The sequence below is a fragment of the Mauremys mutica genome, chromosome 5, assembly GCF_020497125.1.
Source record: "Mauremys mutica isolate MM-2020 ecotype Southern chromosome 5, ASM2049712v1, whole genome shotgun sequence".
Classification (NCBI taxonomy): Eukaryota; Metazoa; Chordata; order Testudines; family Geoemydidae; genus Mauremys; species Mauremys mutica.
This window is the reverse complement of record NC_059076.1, coordinates 114,531,252-114,551,730: the sequence shown is the minus strand read 5'-3', so window position 1 is coordinate 114,551,730 and position 20,479 is coordinate 114,531,252. Positions and strand designations below refer to the sequence as shown.

General features: G+C 40.4%; 1 protein-coding gene across 6 annotated transcripts in view; it reads left to right on the top strand.

The window, feature by feature from the left end:
- Positions 1–20,479, top strand: part of CPEB2 (cytoplasmic polyadenylation element binding protein 2) — a 147,559-nt gene that overhangs the window by 53,133 nt on the left and 73,947 nt on the right. For all 6 annotated transcript variants that reach the window (XM_045018401.1, XM_045018402.1, XM_045018399.1 and 3 more), the window contains 2 exons: positions 5,479–5,649; positions 8,076–8,165. In XM_045018401.1, the coding sequence (XP_044874336.1) occupies positions 5,479–5,649; positions 8,076–8,165 (261 nt within the window). The remainder of the gene's footprint in view (positions 1–5,478; positions 5,650–8,075; positions 8,166–20,479) is intronic.

The following is a 20,479-nucleotide window of genomic DNA, read 5'->3' as shown; positions in this document are numbered from 1 at the left end:
CTGGCCTGCCACCCAAGGCCTGTGAAAGTGTGGGGTCATTGTCCAGGATGGGTTGTAGATCCCTGATGATGCGCTGGAGGGGTTTTAGCTGGGGACTGTATGTGATGGCCAGTGGAGTCCTGTTGGTTTCTTTCTTGGGTTTGTCTTGCAGTAGGAGGCTTCTTGGTACACGTCTGGTTCTGTTGATCTGTTTCCTTATTTCCTCGTGCGGGTACTGTAGTTTTGAGAATGCTTGGTGGAGATTTTGTAGGTGTTGGTCTCTGTCTGTGGGGTTAGAGCAGATGCGGTTGTACCTCAGTGCTTGGCTGTAGACAATGGATCTTGTGGTGTGCCCGGGATGGAAGCTGGAGGCATGAAGGTAGGCATAGCGGTCAGTAGGTTTTCGGTATAGGGTGGTGTTAATGTGACCATCAATTATTTGCACCGTAGTGTCTAGGAAGTGGACCTCCCGTGTAGATTGGTCCAGGCTGAGGTTGATGGTGGGGTGGAAGCTGTTGAAAAGCTCTATTTTGAGTTTCTTAGTTTTCATTGTACATATAAGATATGAAAAAGCAGGGGTAAGGGATGGGAGGAAGCTAATCAGGCATAGGAAACTTAAGAACGGATCCTCCTGTGAGTGCTTCTCTTAGGTCAGAGGTTCTTGCAGAACAGGAGGAAGAGACAAGGAGTTCAGTCTCCAAATCTAGAATATCCCTTGACTCCACAAGGGAAAAAAAATGTACCACTGCATATGTGTCTTGCCTAAGCTCAAACTCACTTTCCTCAGTGTCAGCTTGACTGTCTGAGAAGCCATGCTTGCCATTGACTGTCAACTCCACTTCTACTTCAAAGATGCCAGCCTTCATTGCCCAATAGTCAAATTTTCCCAGAAATGCCTTTGTGCTTTCTCACTCATCACTTTATTATGCACGGAAGGAGTTCCATGCAAATATCTTAAGTCATTATATTATCTTCCTTCAGATATCTCCTTAAAAATCACCTCTATGCAGTGCCAGCATAATGCTCGACAGTAGCTAAGCCAGGAGTGTGCTGTGACTGCTGCTAAATATATTTACCTTAATAGTCTGTGCTACCTTATGCTCCCATTGTCTTTTTGTTGTATCTGCTGGTATCTCTTCTTATACTTAGATTATAATCTGTTTGGGGGCAAGGATCATCTTTTTGTTATGTATGCATGCAGTGCCTTTCATAATAGAGCTCTGATTCCTGATTGGGGTTTCTAAGCACCACAAGACAAATAATGAGGTTCCTCAACCACCTCCCGCAAATCCAGAGATTCCCTATAATCCTATGGCTCTTGAATGATCTTCTGGAGAGGAATGGCTTCTACATGGTTGCCTGGCCCCACCAGTCCCCACTGGTCCCTGAGCTCCTCCAAGAATTATGCTTGGGGCCCTACCAAATTCACGGTCCATTTTGGTCAATTTCACAGTATTTTAAAAATCATAAATTTCATGATTTCAGATATTTAAATCTGAAATTTCATGGTGTTGTAATTGTAGGGGTCCTGACCCAAAAAGGAGTTGTAGGGGTGGGTCGCAAGGTTATTGTAGGGGAGTTGTGGTACTGCAACCCTTTTGTACTGCTGCTGGCGGCGGCACTGCCTTCAGAGCTGGGCGGCCAGAGAGCAGCGGCTGCTGGCCAGGAGCCCAGCTCTGAAGGCAGAGCCACTACCAGCAGCAGCACAGAAGTAAGGTTGGCGTGGTATGGTATTGCCACCCTTATTTCTGTGCTGCTGCTGGAGGGGCACTGCCTTCAGAACTGGGTGCCCAGCTAACAGCCTCTGCTCTTCGGCCACTTGGCTCTGAAGGCAGCACAGCAGTAAGGGTGGCAATGCTGCAATCTCCTAAAATAACCTTGCAACCCCCCCACATTGAGCATTGGCCTGCTAAACCCAGGGTTGTGAGCTCAGTCCTTGAGGGGGCCATTTAGGGAACTGGGGTAAAGATCTGTCTGAGGATTAGTCCTGCTTTGAGCAGGGAGTTGGACTAGATGACCTCCTGAGGTCCCTTCCAACCCTGATATTCTATGAACCACCTTTTGGGTCATGAACCCCAGTTTGAGAAACTCTGGTTTCCCCCATGAAATCTGTATAGTATAAGGGAAAAGCACACACAAGCCCAGATTTCACGGGGGGAGACCAGATTTCACAGTCCATGATGTATTTTTCATGGCTGTGAATTTGGTAGGGCCCCATTTATGTTGCAAGGGCCTTTGCTAATAGCCAGACTTCTTAAGGTTGAAAGTTCCAAATTGCAGTGTGAGCAGCAGCTTAGTTACTACAGACTTCCATGTGCGGTAATGTGTTCTTCTCCACTCTGTGGCTTTGGAGTGGGAGAATCTGGCAGAACTAGCTATTGCCCCTCCAAATCCATTGAGCTGGGATCCTGTTGAACCTCTGCAAAGAGGCTTTTAAGGTGAAGGAGGAACTTGCTTCCAATAAAGTTAGCACTTCCTTCTTCCAAAAAATCTATTTAAATATATGATAACTATAAAAATGAGATGGAAAAAGAGTGATCAGGCAATACTTTTATGCAGGGCTTGACAAATCCACTCACCACTAGCAAGTAGGAACCTTTTCTGAGAAACTTAGGACTTACCCCAAAGTTAAGTTTTCATTTTACAAACAGTAAATTTATGGCCTTTATCACTGCAAAGAAAACTTTCTGAATATGAATCCAATATAAATCTCTATGCAGATATTTCACGTTTTCAGGTTGTCTAATAAATACAAATCCTGGCCCCAGTGCAGAGTCTGAGAAGTTGAGTTGTATGCAAAGGAGTTCTCTGAAACTGAATAGAAGGAATCATCCCTTGCTTCCTCCCTCTTCCTCTCCCTCCTCCTTATTCCTCTTGATCACTTTGTAGCAGCATTCTTATTATGTGGCTGCATTTCTAGCCTTATGTCTGAAGTAGCATCCATACTGTTTGAGCATGCTCTATATGGGAAGGAGGGTAGAACTGCATTACCGTGAAATTCCTGCCTCCATTTGTGCTCATGAGGTGTTAACTCTGAAACCTCTGTCTCACCCCTCAAAATTGCTTTGTCAGGAACTTTCAGAGGTTTCAGCTATTCCCAAATACTACAGTATACTTTGAGCACTGATAACAAGTAGGATAGATCTGATTAATGACTTCCTCGATAATTTGTCAAGAGTTGTTTTATACATGCTAATTACAAAATCATTTTTCTTTCTTAGAATTGAAACCTATGCCCAGTTCACCAGCATCATTTTATTTTTTCAAAAATGACATTTGTATTTTAAAAATTTGTTACCGAGCATACATTTTTTCTTCTCCCTCAGCCTAATCAAACTATAAGCAATTGTAATACGCAATATATTCATTCACTGGATAGACCCTATCACCACAACTTGAAGATGAGCCAATGATACATGAGAATGTAAGAGTGGCCATACTGGGTCAGAACCAGTGGTCCATCTAGCCCACTATCCTGTCTGCCAACAGCGACTTCAAAGGGAATGAACAGAACAGCGCAATTATCAAGTGATCCATTCTCTGTCGTCCAGTCCTAGCATCTGGCAGTCAGAGGCTTAGGGACACCCGGTGCAAGGGGTTCATCCCTGACCATCGTGGCTAATAGCCATTGATGGACCTATCCTCCATGAACTTATCTAATTCTGTTTTGAACCCAGTGATAGTTTTGGCCTTCACAACTTCCTCTGGCAACGAGTTTCACGGGTTGACTGTGTGTTGTGTGAAGAAGTACTTCCTTTTGTGTGTGTGTAAACCTGCTGCTTATTAATTTAATTGGGCGACCCAGGGTGGTTCTGTTACATGAAGGGGTAAATAATATTTCCTTGTTCATTTTCTCCACACTATTAATGATTTTATAGACTTCTATCATATCTCTCCCCGCACCTCCTTCGTCGTCTCTCTTCCAGGTTGAACAGTCCGAGTTTTTTAATATCTCCTCATATGTAAGCTGTTCCATAGCCTTAATCATTTTTGTTGCCCTTCTCTGTACCTTTTTACATTTCTAAAATATCTTTTTTTATGAGATGGGGTGACCAGAACTGCATATAGTATTCAAGGTGTGGGCATACCATGGATTTATTTAGTGGCATTACAATATTTACTGTCATTTTATCTATCCCTTTTCTAATGGTTCCTAAAGTTCTTTTAGCTTTTTTGACTGCCACAGCACATTGAGCAGATATTTTCAATGAACTATCAATGATGAGTCCAAGATATCTTTCTTCTGTGGTAATAGCTAATTTAGACCCCACAATTTTGTATGTCTAGTTGGGATTATGTTTTCCAATATACAATGTTGATAAAAGCAAAGTAATAAATTTCATCTGCCATTTTGTTGCCCAGTCACCCAGTTTTGTGAGATTCCTTTGTAACTCTTTGCAGTCAGCTTTGGACTTATCTATCTTAAATAATTTTGTATTGTCTGAAAACTTTGCCACCTCACCTTTTACCCCCTTTTTCCAGGTCATTTATGAGTATGTTGAATAGCACTGGTCCCAGTACAGATCCTTGGGGAACACCACTCTTTTTACCTCTCTCCATTTTGAAAACTGACCATTTATTCCTGCCTTTTGTTTCCTATCTTTTTAACAAGTTACTGATCCATGAGAGGGCCTTCTCTCTTCTCCTGTGACTGCTTGTTTTGCTTAAGAGCATTTGGTGAGGGACCTTGTCAAAAGCTTTCTGAAAGTCCAAGTATGCTATATCCACTAGATCACGCCATTCACATGTTTGTTGACCCCCTTCAAATAATTCTAATTATTTGAGGCATGATTTCTCTTTACAAAAACCGTGTTGACTCTTCCCCAACAAATCCTGTTCATCTATGCATCTGATGATTCTGTTCTTCCCTATAGTTTCAACCAGTTTGCCTGGAACTGAAGTTATGCTTACTGGCCTGTAATTGCCAGGATTACATTCGACACCAATTTTTAAAAGAGGCTCCACATTAGCTATCCTCTTGTCATCCGGTACAGAAGCTGATTTAAGCAATAGGTTACATACCACAATTAGTAGTTCTGCAGTTTCATGTCTGAGTTCCTTCAGAACTCTTGGGTGAATACCATCTGGTTCTGGTGACTTATTACTATTGAATTTATTAATTTGTTCCAAAACTGCCTCTACTCATACCTCAGTCGGGGATAATTCCTCAGATTTGTCATCTAAGAGAATTTTAGCTTGCGTATTCTTTTTAAGTCTTAGCATGGTCACTTAATAAAGAAGATATTCTATTTAAAAACAAACTAATGATTTACTATTGGTTTGGAGTAAAGAAACTAAAAAAGTAATGTAATATTAAATGTTCTATCTACAAGCATGACATCTGGCAATTCTGAATTTTATTTCTTTTATTTTTTTTCTTTGTACTAATATTATTTTTCTTTGCCTTCCACATTGTTTTCCCCTTTTTCCTCGGGTTACATGATGATCATAACCAACTACAAAATTATTCTTTTAATATTTATTCTTCTTGTGTTTTAGGTCGTTCTTCCCTCTTCCCAATAGATGATGGTTTGCTGGACGATGGCCATAGTGATCAAGTTGGTGTCTTGAATTCACCTACGTGCTATTCAGCTCATCAGAATGGAGAACGGATAGAACGTTTCTCTCGGAAAGTATTTGTTGGTGGCCTTCCACCAGATATTGATGAAGGTGAGCTGGCTGAAACTGAATACAATTTGGTCTGGAGCGGGAAGAAAGGCTGCTTATTCTCTTTAAAGTTAGATGAATGAATTGAAGTGACACACAGGACCAAATAGATCCTGGTGTAAGTGGGCACAATTCTAATTGACTTCAGTGGGAATTGCACTTCTTATGCTGAATTAGGTCCTGAATGTGACCTGCCTTTAAATGACATTTCTTTATGAAAATTATTTATGTTGTTTTCAGAGAATAAAAGCAATAATGCTAAGGTCTAAATCTTATGTACACATTGAAGACAGAGAACTTTTCTCTTGAGTCAACTTGTCGTAGCTGCTCAATATTTTTATTGTTGTATCTTCACCTGAATTAAGCAGAATGATAGTTCAGTATAGAATGTTACGCATAAGCAGCCTGCCAAGTTACTATCAGAATGAACTGTTGTACCTCATGATATTGGTGGCACCCTAGTGATTTTTACTTTGACATCTTTAACTTCAATTCTTCCTCTCTGCCCCACCTCCCTACGTGGCATACAAAGCAACATGCTATTAAAATAACCAAAGTGTATCTTTCCTGATATCATGAAGTGTAGTTTGAGTAGATGCCATCCAGAAGTTTTGGTGTTGATATGATTGCTTCCTCTCATGCTTTTGGTCCTGTAGGTTGTGTATTTCAAGTTCCACACCAGGGGTTGGGTTTTTTGTTAAAGGGTAGTTTGTTCCTTTGAATGATATATTACAAATTAGGTAGGTCTCTTCTGCCCAGCTCTAGTGGCTTTCCAGCTAAAAGTTAAATAACCTATACTTATAGTGAATAGGAAAGAACTCTGATTTACAGGAGTCCTTTTTTTTTTTCTTTCAATTAAAAAAGGCTGTCATGTCCAAAGTTTAAGAGCTTAGGCTAAATGTATCATAGTATGTACATTTTTTCACACTCACTGTTCTACTTGAATAAAGCAAAATATTAATAATTGTACTTTATATAATACTTTTGAACCAAGCATCTTAAAGGGATTTATAAAGATAGGAGTTATCTGCTTGTATCTATAGGGAAACTGAGGCACAGAAAAGCTAAGTGACTTTTCCAATGCAGATAGCAAGTGATTTGACAGAACATGTTCTGATATCTTGAATATAAAATGAAATTGTGTTTTGTCATATTTGGAACAACTTCACTAATGTACCTTAGTCCAGATCTGTGGTACTCCTACTATTCTAATACTGGGACTCTCCTGATCAGATAGTCAATAAGAGCTAAATTGTGCATTAGTTTTGTAATGTATACAAATGTCCATTGACTAGGTTAAAATTAAATCATAGATTGGATCACAAACAAAATGAGTTGAAGGTGTCCAAGACGATAATTTGCTGGGGGAGATTTCTTCTGCATTGTCCCCTACAATACTTTTGGACCCTCCAACAGTACAAAATTATTCAGAAACCTTAACAGATTAAATCAATCTCTCTCTCACACACACACACACACACACACACACACACACACACACACACACACACACACACACACACACACACACACACACACACACACACACACACACACACACACACACACACACACTTTTAACTAAAGCAAGATTCAAAACTTCTGTTGGGCTTATTCATTTATTAAGCTTTGTGTACAATCCTAAGTAAGGCCATGCTGAAAGATCCTTTCCCTCTTCTCTTGTTGATATGCTGACAAGGAGATTCAGAAACTGTAGGCCAAACAATCCCATTGTGTGCCTATTGAAGACTGTCACCCTTATTTTTTTACTGCCTTCTTATGTGAGTCCTTTAGGGGCAATGGCAGATGGGAAGGCAGTACTGGTGTGGGAAGCCATACCAAAGTTGTGCAGTGTGTTGTTGCATGGCCTGCAGCACCTAGCTCCTTGTCAACATGTTAATGGGGGGGAAAGACAGATCTATCCACTGTTATGGAGGGACCATTTCGAAGTATGAAAAGGCAGTTTAGTCTCCATGCCTATTCTGCACTTAGCCTTTGCTGAGTCTGCTAATAAAAGTGCCAGTAGTTGTGGTGGTTTTTATGATGTGGACACATGCCCACTAAGATCTGGACTATAGGCCATTGAACACTAAACACCTTGGACCATGACCTTTAGTCATTCTCATCCCCCTGTATCCATCCATATTGCTCTATTAAATGATGCAAAGACATTTGATTAAACTAAAATTAGGTTTTAAAAGTGATTTGGGTCATGCTGTGTAAATAATTTTTCCAGTTTTAGGGACTTATCTTTATATTTTTATGTCCTGTTTATTTTATATATTATGTTTTGCAAGAGACTGTATTTATATGGAAGAAAGAAACAAAGCATCAGCTCTTCATTTGCTTGACAGTGTTTTTCACTGCTCACTTGAACTGTCATCTGTTTTAATTGCAACTACTATACCTGGTTTGTTTGGTTTTTTTAGATGAAATTACTGCTAGCTTCAGACGATTTGGGCCTCTGGTAGTAGACTGGCCTCACAAAGCAGAAAGCAAGTCCTACTTTCCACCTAAAGGTAATACAGTGAGAAATTTTTGTTTTTGTTTTTTTCTGATTATGTAAATCTTCTTAATCTTAGACACCTATTTAACCTCTTCATTCCTCTTTCTCTTCTGAAGGGTTTATTTTGCAGTCTTTTAGGCTGTGTCTACACTGCTTTACAGGTTGGATTATGGGGGTGTAAATAGCAGTGCACATCAAAGTGCTGTGCTGTAACTCCCCTTGGTGGATACTGCAGGCACAAACTGTAAGGTTCCGTGCATTAACATAGTCCTGTTTGAAGAGGACTATGTTAACATGAAGTAGGAATCTTTTAGTTTGTGCCCAAAGCATCCACATGGGGGACTTCCAGAGTAGCACTTTCATACAGACAGCTATTTGTACTCCCCCAGTCTGAACTGCAGGGCAGTGTAGACAAGCCCTTAGCGTTAACAGTTAATGCTGCTGTAAAAGTGGGGTGCAGACATAGCTCCTTTTCATACCAAAACTAGAAACTGAGGGTGTTGCCTCACTGCTGGTTCCTGTTCTCTATCAGTTCAGTGCAGGACTTATGAAGTAACTCTCATATCTGGCTCTCCCAAATAGCAGCTCAGTGCACTGCAACTGTGTTGCAGGGGATGGCCTCTAGGGTTTATCTTTGCATGTAACAAATTTGTCAGCTATCCCTGGTCTACACTTACCTTTTTTAAGTTGACAATTTTTCACACATAGGGGTGTGAAAAATTCATACTATTGAGCGCTGTAGCTATCCCAGCCTAACCCACAGTATAGACACGGGTAGGTCAAAAGAAGAATGCTTCTGTCAAGCTAGCTACCACTGTTCAGGGAGGTGGATTAACTAGTGACAAGAAAAACTGCTTCCATCACTGTAGGATGTGCTACACAGCAGTGCTACAGCAACATAGCTATAGCGCCTGTAGTGTAGACATGGCCTTACTGTGTTTTCTTACAGTTTCTCAACTTGAAATTTTCAAGGGAGTATATGTTTAAGATTAATGCCTGTGTGTTCATTTTGTATTTTATTGGCAAACTAGAGTCAAACCTTTCAAAATTAAGAAAAATAAATCTTTGTGGCAAACCAGACAATTCACAATCAAGACTGCTTTAGTGCAAGTCCAAGCATTATAATTCCGAAGGGCCTTAAAAAAAACAAAAAAAAAACCTTAACTCTCTCTTCTAAATCTATTCAGATTTTAAAACATAGATTTTAAGCATATTTATAGGCTGATAACTGGTATTTCAAAGTGAACGCTTTTAATATTTGTATGTGGTCCCATTGAATAAGCTAAACACAAATGGGCTTTTTTCAGCTTTGTTACAAGAATCCTACTCAAGCAATGCCTCCTCTCTTGTTTTTAGAGCTAATACAATGATATTTGTATTCATTATCTCTACCAAATATCCAAATTGTGGTTTGGATGATATTCAACAACCTGGCCAAGATTATAGGTGCAATGATACGCATTTATGAGGGTTGATTTATTATACAATATATAGAGCCTAAATTTTGCAGCATGGCTCTTTTGAGTTCATCAGCACCCCCACAATGAATTATGTAGTTAACTGGACATTTTGCTTTAGCTTGAAATGGTGCATGGGGAATCCAGAAAATAAGGTTTTGTCTGTCTGTCTGTAGATGCACACAGTATAAAAATCTGATCCAACTAGGAAAACAATGCAAAGATTCCAGCTTGCACAGAATTTAGTTTCCCATCTCCTTCATGGGAGAGGCAGTGGTGAGCACATCACTCTTGTACTCTGATCCCTACACTGGCTCCTAGCCCGCCTCTGCTGGCAGAAAGAAATAAAGGAAGGAATGTATCCCAGGAAGAACCACCTCCACCAAGGAAGAGAGAAGAGCAGAAGCCTCCTGAAATCGACTAGGACTCTAAACTTTACTTGGGAAGCACTCAAATACTGTGGAGATTTTTTTTTTCATATAATATACAAAGTAAACAGATCTTGGCCTTCATTTTTTTTCTGTCTTGAATACAAAGCACTATCATATCAGATACCAGCTACATTGAAAACTGTATCTCCATTCACAACCCACCAAGATAGCTGTGGCTCTTTGGGGCAGTGACCATGAGAAAGCACATAACATAAAGCATTCTCAACTGAAGGGAATTAACTCTAGAATGAGCCTCCAGAGGAGGTTGGCCTAACTCCGAATCTAAACACCTTCATGTCATATATGTCTTCAATGAAGTTTTTTCATTTTCACCATAACTGAAATATTTCTCTCACTCACTCACTACCCCAAGCAGGGCTTCCTATAATCAGAGAAGGTAGAAGAGGAGAAAATTGCATGAAGTCCATTAGGGCCTCAGTATATTTACCTAATTAACTTGGGAATCACTTGGATATGATCACACTAGGTACTCAAACTCTAGCTAGGTAAATGGTACCTATTATATTATTCATTTGATATTTAATAACACTTGTCTGAATGTTTTTCCACCTATTAAGGTTTCTGTGTAACTTTCCGTTTACTGCAGCACTCAGTATTGTGTTGCCACAGAATTCAGGGAACCTTACTGCAGAATTTAGAATGATGTGCCTTCTGGGTTCTGGAAGTTATTTGCAACATGTTAATACCCCAGCACACTTAAAATGTAGTTTTGTCTTGTCGGTGTACACAGGACCAAACCACATTACCAATCATTCCACAGCCCTGTAAGGTTCAGTGCTGTACACAGTTTGGTAAAATAGTTCAGTCCTGTCTAGAAAAGCATTTTTAACTATATTTGGGCACTATTGTTATAACTGGTTCTTTCAGCATGGCAGATTTTATAGAATAGATAGGCCCTTTGGCTACTGAGTGGTGTAATTTCAGTAGAGAGATGTCTAAGTACGATAGGGGTGAATAAATACACTTATCTATCTTCTCACCCCCGTGTACTTGCTAAGTTATCTAAACCATTAAATATAAGCTAAATACTATACAGGAGAATGACAGAGTTACAAACACTTCAGGAATGGAGGTTGTTCGTAACTCTGAACTGTTCATAACTCTGCTAGCAAAGGATGTGAAGGGTAACAAGAAGGGGTTTTCTACAGGTATGTTAGCAACAAGAAGAAGGTCAGGGAAAGTGTGGGACCCTTACTGAATGGGGGAGGCAACCTAGTGAAGAGATGATGTGGAAGAAGCTGAAGTACTCAATGTTTTTTTTTTTTTGCCTTGGTCTTCACAGACAAAGTCAGCTCCCAGACTGCTGCATTGGGCAGCACAGTATGAGGAGGAGGTGAGCAGCCCTCAGTGGTGAAAGAACAGGTTAAGGGCTATTTAGAAAAGCTGGACATGCATAAATCCATGGGGCCAGATGCAATGCATCCGAGGGTGCCGAGAGAGTTGGCTGATGTGATTGCAGAGCCATTGGCCATTATCTCTGAAAACTTGTGGCGATTGGGGGAGGTCCCTGACAACTGGAAAAAGGCAGATATAGTGTGCATCTTTAAAAAAGGGAAGAAGGAGAATCCAGGGAACTACAGACCGGTCAGCCTCACCTCAGTCCCTGGAAAAAACATGGAGCAGGTCCTCAAGGAATCCATTTTGAAGCACTTGGAGGAGAGGAAGGTGATTGGGAACAATCAACATGGATTCACTAAGGGCAGGTCATGACTGACCAAGCTGATTGCCTTCTGTGATGAGATAACTGGCTCTGTGGATATGGGGAAAGCGGTGGACGTGATATACCTTGACTTTAGCAAGGCTTTCCATGTGGTTTCCCACAGTATTCTTGTCAGCAAGTTAAAGAAGAATGGATTGGATGAATGGACTATATGGTGGCTAGAAAGCTGGCTAGATCGTCAGGCTCAACAGGTAGTGATTAAAGGCCCGATGTCTAGTTGGCATCAAGCAGAGTGCCCCAGGAGTTGATCCTGGGGCCGGTTTTGTTCAACATCTTCATTAGTGATCTGGATGATGTGATGGATTGCACCCTCAACAAGTTTGCAGATGACACTAAGCTGAGGGGAGAGGTAGATATGCTGGAGGATAGGGATAGGGTCCAGAATGACCTAGACAAATTGGAGGATTGGGCCAAAAGAAATCTGATGAGGTTCAACAAGAACAAGTGCAGAGTCCTGCACTTAGGATGGAAGAATACCATGCACTGCTACAGGCTGGGGACTGACTGGCTAAGTGGCAGTTCAGCAGAAACGGACCTGGGGATTACAGTGGATGAGAAGCTGGATATGAGTCAACAGTGTGCCCTTGTTGCCAAGAAGGCTAATGGCATATTGGGCTGCATTCGTAGGAGCATTGCCGGCAGATCGAGGAAAGTGATTATTCCCCTCTATTTGGCACTTGTGAGGCCACATCTGGAGTATTGTGGACAGTTTTGGGTCCCCCACTACAGAAAGGATGTGGACAAATTGGAGAGAGTCCAGCGGAGGGCAACAAAAATTATTAGAAGGTGGGGGCACATGACTTTGAGGAGAGGCTGAGGGAACTGGGTTTATTTAGTCTGCAGAAGAGAAGAGTGAGGGGGGATTTGATAGCAGCCTTCAACTACCTGAAGGGGGCTCCAAAGACGATGGAGCTAGGCTGCTTTCAGTGATGGCAGATGACAGAACAAGGAGCAATGGTCTCAAGTTGCAGTGGGAGAGGTTTAGGTTGGATATTAGGAAAAACTATTTCACTAGGAGGGTGGTGAAGCACTGGAATGGGTTACCTAGGGAGGTGATGGAATCTCCACCCTTAGAGGTTTTTAAGGCCTGGCTTGACAAAGCCCTGACTGGGATGATTTAGTTGCGGTTGGTCCTGCTTTGAGCAGAGGGTTGGACTAGATGACCTTCTCAGGTCTCTTCCAACCCTAATCTTCTATGATTCTATGAACCAAACGTTATGGTGGTTCTTTCAAAAGTTTACAACTGAACATTGATTTAATACTGCTTTGAAACTTTACCATGCAAAAGAAAAATGCTGCTTTTAACCATCTTAATTTAAATGAAACAGGCACAGAAACAGTTTTTCCTTATCTTGCCAAATCTTTTTTTAACTCTTTATTTTTTTAGTAGTTTAACACATTACTGTACTTGGTTTTTTTGTTTGTTTGTTTTTTGGATCTCTGCTGCTGCCTGATTGCATACTTCCAGTTCCAAATGAGGTGTGTGGTTGACAAATAAGATCGTAACTCTAGTGTTCATAACTCTGAGGTTCTACTGTAACTGCTTTCGGTCTGATCCAGTGGTGGTTTTAGCTGGGGAAAATGCAGTTGCACTCACAGAAATCAGGATGGAGGGTTGGTTGGGCAAATTTGAGGGAGTGGCTTTGTGACCTAGTGAATGGGGTTGCATTACCACTCTTCATCATGACAGAGGGGCAGCCAGGCCAAACCTGAGTGGCACTGCAGGCCCATGTGCCAGGCCACAATGCCACTCACTCAAATTTAGCCCAGCCACCCGTCCGTGATGGTAGAGCGACAGCTGGGCCAAACCTGAGTGCTATTGTGACCCCACGCACCAAGTCACAATGTCAAGAGCGGGGTGCTGGGCCCAGCCCCACAGGACAGGAGGGGTTGCTGCAGTGCAAGTTTGGGACAGGCTTGCTCTCTAGCCCCAACCCTAGGGCCTTCCCTCCACACTGAGCCAGGATTAGAGTTGCAGCCAGGATTAGGGTAGTTTGATGGGGCAGAGGGTACTGCAGCTGGTTTCTTTGGTTTTATTTGCCTATAAATTATTACTAGGTAAACAATGAATGTTGCTGTTAAAGGCTTTATCTGAGCCCAAGCTTTATAAACAACATAATTCTTCAAAGGGAAATATCTATACACCCTTCAGAGTTTAGGGGAATCCTTGGAGCAACTACAGTTTGGTTAGCTTTACTTGGAGACAAAATTGTAGTCATAGCAGTGTACATTTGCTTTCTATGTATGTCAACTATAAATTTCAAATAACCTTTGATAGGATTAATTTAATTATGTATTATTGTTTATTCACTCTTGTTAGGGAGTGGCAATGGATATTTGAAGTTGTTTAAACCTGGGCCAATTAAGTTAGTAGTCTCTGTGGCGGTAAAATCCAGTTTGTCAGCATTGGAGTCCTGTTTAATTTTCCAAGCTACGTTTCCTTCTTTCCTTCCAAGTTCTCTGTTTAAAGGGAGCCTTATGGGAGGCCAAGTTCTATAGCAAAGATTTCCTTTCTTGAAGAGAGTACACAAAAGCCCTCATTCTTCAGAGTGCTGAGAGCCTCCTGAGAGATGCTGAGCACCCTTTACTCCCAGTTACATCAATAAGAGTTGATGTCATTCAGCATTTAATAGTAGGCATTCAGCACCTCAGATGATTAGGCCCAAATCTCAGCACGTCTTGGAGTAGCTAGGCTTCTTTGAAGTAGAGAGATCTCGTCTATTAAAATAAGGGTTCAGAGTCCATAAGTGATCTATTAACTGTTGTATAGTGGGAATTTGTCTTCCTGCTATCCTATATTTATTCACCAAGAGCGCCTATTGTGCTTTAGTTGGCAGATATCCTTATTTATGAAATAATACCCATGTTCAAGTCACACAGGCTGACGTGAAGATTCTGGTTCCATTGTCATTCAAGTGAAGTTCAGAAATACCTTGCAGTGAGGATATGCCAATCCATATGAGGCATCTCAATATAGGCAGGGTTGTGTGTCACTATGTGTTCTTATTTACAGTTTGAGGCCAACCAGAAAAAAATCAAGTGTTTTTGTATAGGAGAAAATATCTCAAGCCCGCTGTAAGCTATCATCACCATTCATCTCAGTGTGTATGGCAACTTACTTACTCAAAAATCCTAGCTGCTGAAAAGGAATCCATTAAACAGAGGAATATAAAATGTTCTTTGTTTCTGGTTGGAGAGAACAAAGCCCCAAATCCATCTAGACTGTTTCATTTGTAACTCTTATCTAATACCTATATTATTATATCAGCTTGAATTTCTTGAACACAAACAGGAATGTTGTTTTGGGGGGTAGGTCAAAAGCTGTAGAAGTATTCGTAGCCAACCTAAAATCAGGACAAAAAGATTAAATTTGTATGGAAAGAACTACAGGGAGTATTTAAAGGAACCAACACTTCAAATCTTCATCTCCCAAGTATCCAGTTATTCCCAACTTAAATTTTTGATAAGCTAAATTCACCTCTGGTTTATGTTGCTTTCTGCTCTCTTAACGTAAGAACATAAGAACGGCCATACTGGGTCAGACCAAAGGGCCATCTAGCCCAGTATTCTGTCTTCCAAAAGTGGCCAATGCCAGGTGCCCCAGAGGGAATGAACAGAACAGGTAATCATCAAGTGATCCGTCCCCTGTTGTCCATTTCCAGCTTCTGGCAAACAGAGGCCAGGGACACCATTCCTTCCCATCCTGACTAATAGCCATTGATGGACCTATCCTCCATGAATTTATCTAGTTCTTTTTTGAACCCAGTTATAGTCTTAAAGCAGGGTCCTGGTGACAAGAAATGTGCCAGGACAGGAAATATGCCTCTTCTGGTTTGGGGGAGAAGGTTAGGTCATAGGAAGCCACCACAGACCCAAAAATAGGCTGTTCTGTTTATGCCATGTTTTGGCCAGCGAATTCACTGATTCAGCACCTCTCTGCCTCAGTCTTTGTAGGTGGGAATCCAGTGAATTCTGATGGAAATTAAAATTGCCCTCTCTGAGCACAAACCCTGAGAAGAGGACAGTGGGGGAAGCCTTCCCTCTCTCCTTGGTAAACTCCCATTCCTCTGAGATGTGCAAGAGGAATATTTATCTCAGGAAATTGCAGTTTGTACCTCCATCTGCCCTGGCTTGGATCTAGTCCATAATGCCCATCTTTTGTCCTTAGTTGTATGTCTAACTGCATTTCTAGTCTCTGTATATAGGGCTTGTGTTAAAGTTGCATGAAGTTTTTAAATAATCTTGTGTGGCTTTCACAGATCATGTATCTAGGACCTATGCAGTTCATCTGTTTCATTTCGCCCCACCATCTGTGATCCATACTTTTCAAAAATAGCTTCTCCTTTCTTTACATCTCTTGAAGATTTGTTCTTATTTAGAATATTGTGTTATTAGTGTCCACCTTTTCCAGATTGACTTGGCATCTCTCTAGCTTTAGGTTTCTAGCAATGTGATTCTAAAACTAATTCTGATACTTAGAAAGAAGAGATTTACCTGCTATCTCAGTATTATCAAATTCTCCCACACTTCTTCCCTTTTCAGAATGTCACTTTTAAAAAGTACTGTTTCAGTATGAAGAAGCGTGGTTCCGTTTAACATTAATGGGCATTGCATGACGTGAAATCCTTTGCCTTATATAGAATGTGCATTCCCCAAGTTCTGATGAGGATCTACATTGAAAAGAAATTGTTTGAGAAAATGTGGTATTTATATCTATTGAAACATGTGCAAAGCATACACGCTTTGGCTCATAGAAAATCCTGAGTTATGAATTATTACCACTAATGAGCATGTGATCTAGAAGTTTATATTCACGTACAACTCCTTAAGAGAACTCTAAATAAAGAGAAACCCCCAAAATCAGGGAAATGAAAAGTTAAGCTGCCTAACAGTATATACCCTCTACTCCACCCACAAGCACGCACTTTAACATAATTACAACTATTGACCACATATTAAACCCTTAATTCTCTCTCACCAACCCAACCCCTTGAGATGCCTACCATTTTTGTTGCACTTCTGCATACAACCCATAAACAAACGTATTCAACTACTACAGTAAATATCCACAACTAATAGTGTTGGAGGGATGTGTGCAGAAGGGTAAAAGGAGGTCATCATTAGGGTTGTGTTCTGTAATCTGTGCCATATGGTAGTTGTGGTAATGGCTAAGTGTGTGTGCTTGTAGATAGAGGAGTAGAGAGTACATGCTGTTTTGTAGCTTACCTCTTCATTTCTTTGTTTTGTGAGTTTGTGTCAGGTTTGGTGCATGTATGTACATGTAGTAACCCTAACTGCACTGCAACCAAGTTTTTTGTATGCTGATTTCCTAGCTTCTTTTAATGCTTAATTGTGGGTGAAACCTTGACAAGAGTTCTTGACAAGTTCTTAGAATGTATTGGGGACTTCTTTTTTCAGAAAGTGTAGAAAGTAACCAGGGACGCAGCCATTTTAGACTTGATTCTCACTAGCAGAGAGGAATTGGTTGTGAATCTGATGGTGGAAGGCAATATTCTGAAATGATCATGAAATGATTGATATAATGATTCTAAGGAAAGGAAGGAGTGAGAGCAGTAGAATAAGGAAAATGGAATTCAAAAAAACATACCTTAACAAACGCAGAGAAAACTGATAGGTAGAGTTCCATAGGAAGAATAGCTAAGGGAAAAAGGAGTTCAGGAGAGAGAGTAGTTTCTCAAAGCAACAGTATTTAAGGCACAACAGAATGCGAAGGACAAATAGGAAGACTAGCACGACACCAATATGGCTGCATTAGGAGCTCATTAATGTCCTGAAATTCAAAAAATAAATCCAACAAAGTGGAAACATGAACAAATTTCTAAGGATGAGTACAAAAGAATAATGAATGCATATTGAGACCAAATGAAAAAAGCAAATGTACAACATGAGTAATACCTACAGGGACATAAAAGGCAATAAGAGGAGGCTCTATAAATACATTAGGAGAAAGAGAAAGATGAAGGAAAGCGTAGGTCCTCTACTTAACAGGGAAGTAGAGCTAATAATGGATTACATCAAGAAAGCTGAAGCGTATAATACCCATTTTTCTTCAGCCTTCACTAACAAGGTTCATTGTGACCAGAACCAGCTATATTAACAAAAAGAGGGAAGGACCAGGAGCCAGAATAGGGAAAGAACAGCTTAAAGAATAGTTAGGTAAGTTAAATGTATTCAATTCAGCAGGACCTGATGAAATTCACCCTAGGGCACTTAAGAAATTAGCTGAAGCAATTGTGAAACCATTAACAATTATCTTTCAGAACTCATGGAGGATGGGTGAGGTCCCAGAGCCCTGGAAAAGTGTAAACATAGTACCTATCTTTAAAGGGGGGACAAAGGGGACCCAGGGAATTATAGACCAGTGATCCTAATTTTGATATCTGGAAAGATAGTGGAACAAATTATTAAACAATCAGTTTATTATCACTTGGAGAATAATAGGGTGATAAGTAATAGCCAATATGGATTTGTCAAGAACCAAATTTTTTTTTATGGAAATATACCTATCTCATAGAACTGGAAGGGACCCTGAAAGGTCATTGAGTCCAGCCCTCTGCCTTCACTCCAGGACCACATACTGATTTTTGTCCCAGATCCCTAAGTGGCCCCCTCAAGGATTGAGCTCACAACCCTGGGTTTAGCAGGCCAATGCTCAAACCACTGAGCTATCATGCCAGACCAACCTAATTTCTTCCTTTGATGTGTTTAATATGCTAGTGTATGGGGAGAGGGTAGCAGGAGACATTATATATCTGGATTTTTAGTAAGGCATTTGACACAGTCCCACGTGATAGTGTCATAGGGAAATGCTGTCTCATTGAAATTACTATAAAGTGGGTGTAAAACTGGCTGAAAAACCAAACGCAGAGTAGTTATAAATAGTTTGCTGTCAAATTAGAAGGGCATATCCAGTAGAGTCCCACAGGACTCTGTCCTGGGTCCAATATAAGTCAATATTTTCATTGATGACTTGGATACTGGAGTGGAGATTATGCTTATAAATTGCAGATAACATGAAGCTGAGAGGTGTTGCAAACACTTTAGAGGACAGAATTCAAAATTACCTTGACAAATTGGAGGATTGGTCTGTAATCAACAAGATGAAATTCAGTCAAGACCACTGCAAAATACTACATTTATGAAGGAATAATCAAATGCAGAACTACAAAATAGGGAATAACTGGCTATGGAGTAGTAGTGCAGAAAAGGATCTGGGGGTTATAGTGGATCACAAATGGAATATGAGCCAACAATGTGATACCGTTTGTGAAAAAGGCAAATGTCATTCAAGAGTGTCATATGTAAGACACAGGAGATAGATTGTCCTGTTTTTCTTGGCACTGGTGAGGCCTCAGTTGGAATACTGTGTCCAGCTTTGGGTTCCACACTGTAAGAAAGATGGATAGTCCAGGGAAGAGCTACAAAAATTATAAAAGGCTTAGAATACTTGACCTATGAGGAAAGGTTAAAAAACCTGAGTAAGTTTAGTCTTGAAAAGAGAAAACTGAGGGGGACACCAGAAAATAGTCTTCAAATAGGTTAAGGGCTGTTGTTAAGAGGAAGGTGATCAGTTGTTCTCCATATACACTAAAGGTAGGAAAAGAAATAATTGGCTTAATCAGTAACAAGGGAGATTTAGATTAGATGTTCGGAAAAACATTCTAACTATAAAAGTTACATTCTGTAATAGGCTTCCAAGGGAGGTTTTGGAATCCCGGTCACTGGAGGTTTTTTAAGAACAGGATAAACAAACACCTGATAAGGATGGTCTAGAGATATACGTGGTCCTGTCTCAGTGCAGGAAGGCGGGGAAGGACTAAATGACCATTTGAGGTCCCTTCCAGCTCTACATTTCTACTATATTTCTATAATTCTGTAAGAGGATAGTGCAGACCTGTTGTAGGTAGAAGTGCAGAATATTTTATCTATCAGCAGCAGTGATTGAACACTCCTTCTCTGTTGTAGGATAAAGTATTACAGAACAGTAGCACCTACAAAGAAGATTTTAAATGCACCTAAGTCCCCTCAATCAGCCCTGTGCACCCAATTCTCCCCTAATAATCAGACGTGTGTGTGTGTGCGCGCCCTTGAAGCACCAAGCTTCCCACCCACCAAATCAAGCAGGATTATGTGCACCTGTTCCCGAAGCAAGCAAGTAAGGAAGTTTGTGTGAACCTGACCTGTCATACAATCCAATTTCTGTGTGCTCAGGCCAACAATCAAGTTTGTGTGCACAGTGCATAAATTGTCAATTATTACCTGGTTACCAATAATTATCTTAAATCCTGTCACTTTTATAAAAAGAAAAAAAATTCTGGTTGCATCTGATTTGCATAGGATCCACTTCGCTACCAAGTTTTGTGTAAAAAGAAAAAATGTTTTTAAAGAAGTATCGCTCAACAGTGAAGAGTAGAACTGAGAAGGAAATATTCCAGCAAAAGCCCATTTTCAAAGAAATCCTGTTAAAAATTTACATAGTGAAAGTAAACTAAAACTGCATTGAAAATTTATGGCATAAAAATGAACTAAAATTTTCACACTGAATTGGTAACATACTTCAGAGAAAAACTCTACTTTAGAGAAAAACAAGAAATGTTTGTGTGTTTCTAAATATATTTTAGAACAAAACCCTAACTGTGGAGTTTCTGCTGGGTTCTTCAAAAGTTTTTTTTAAAAG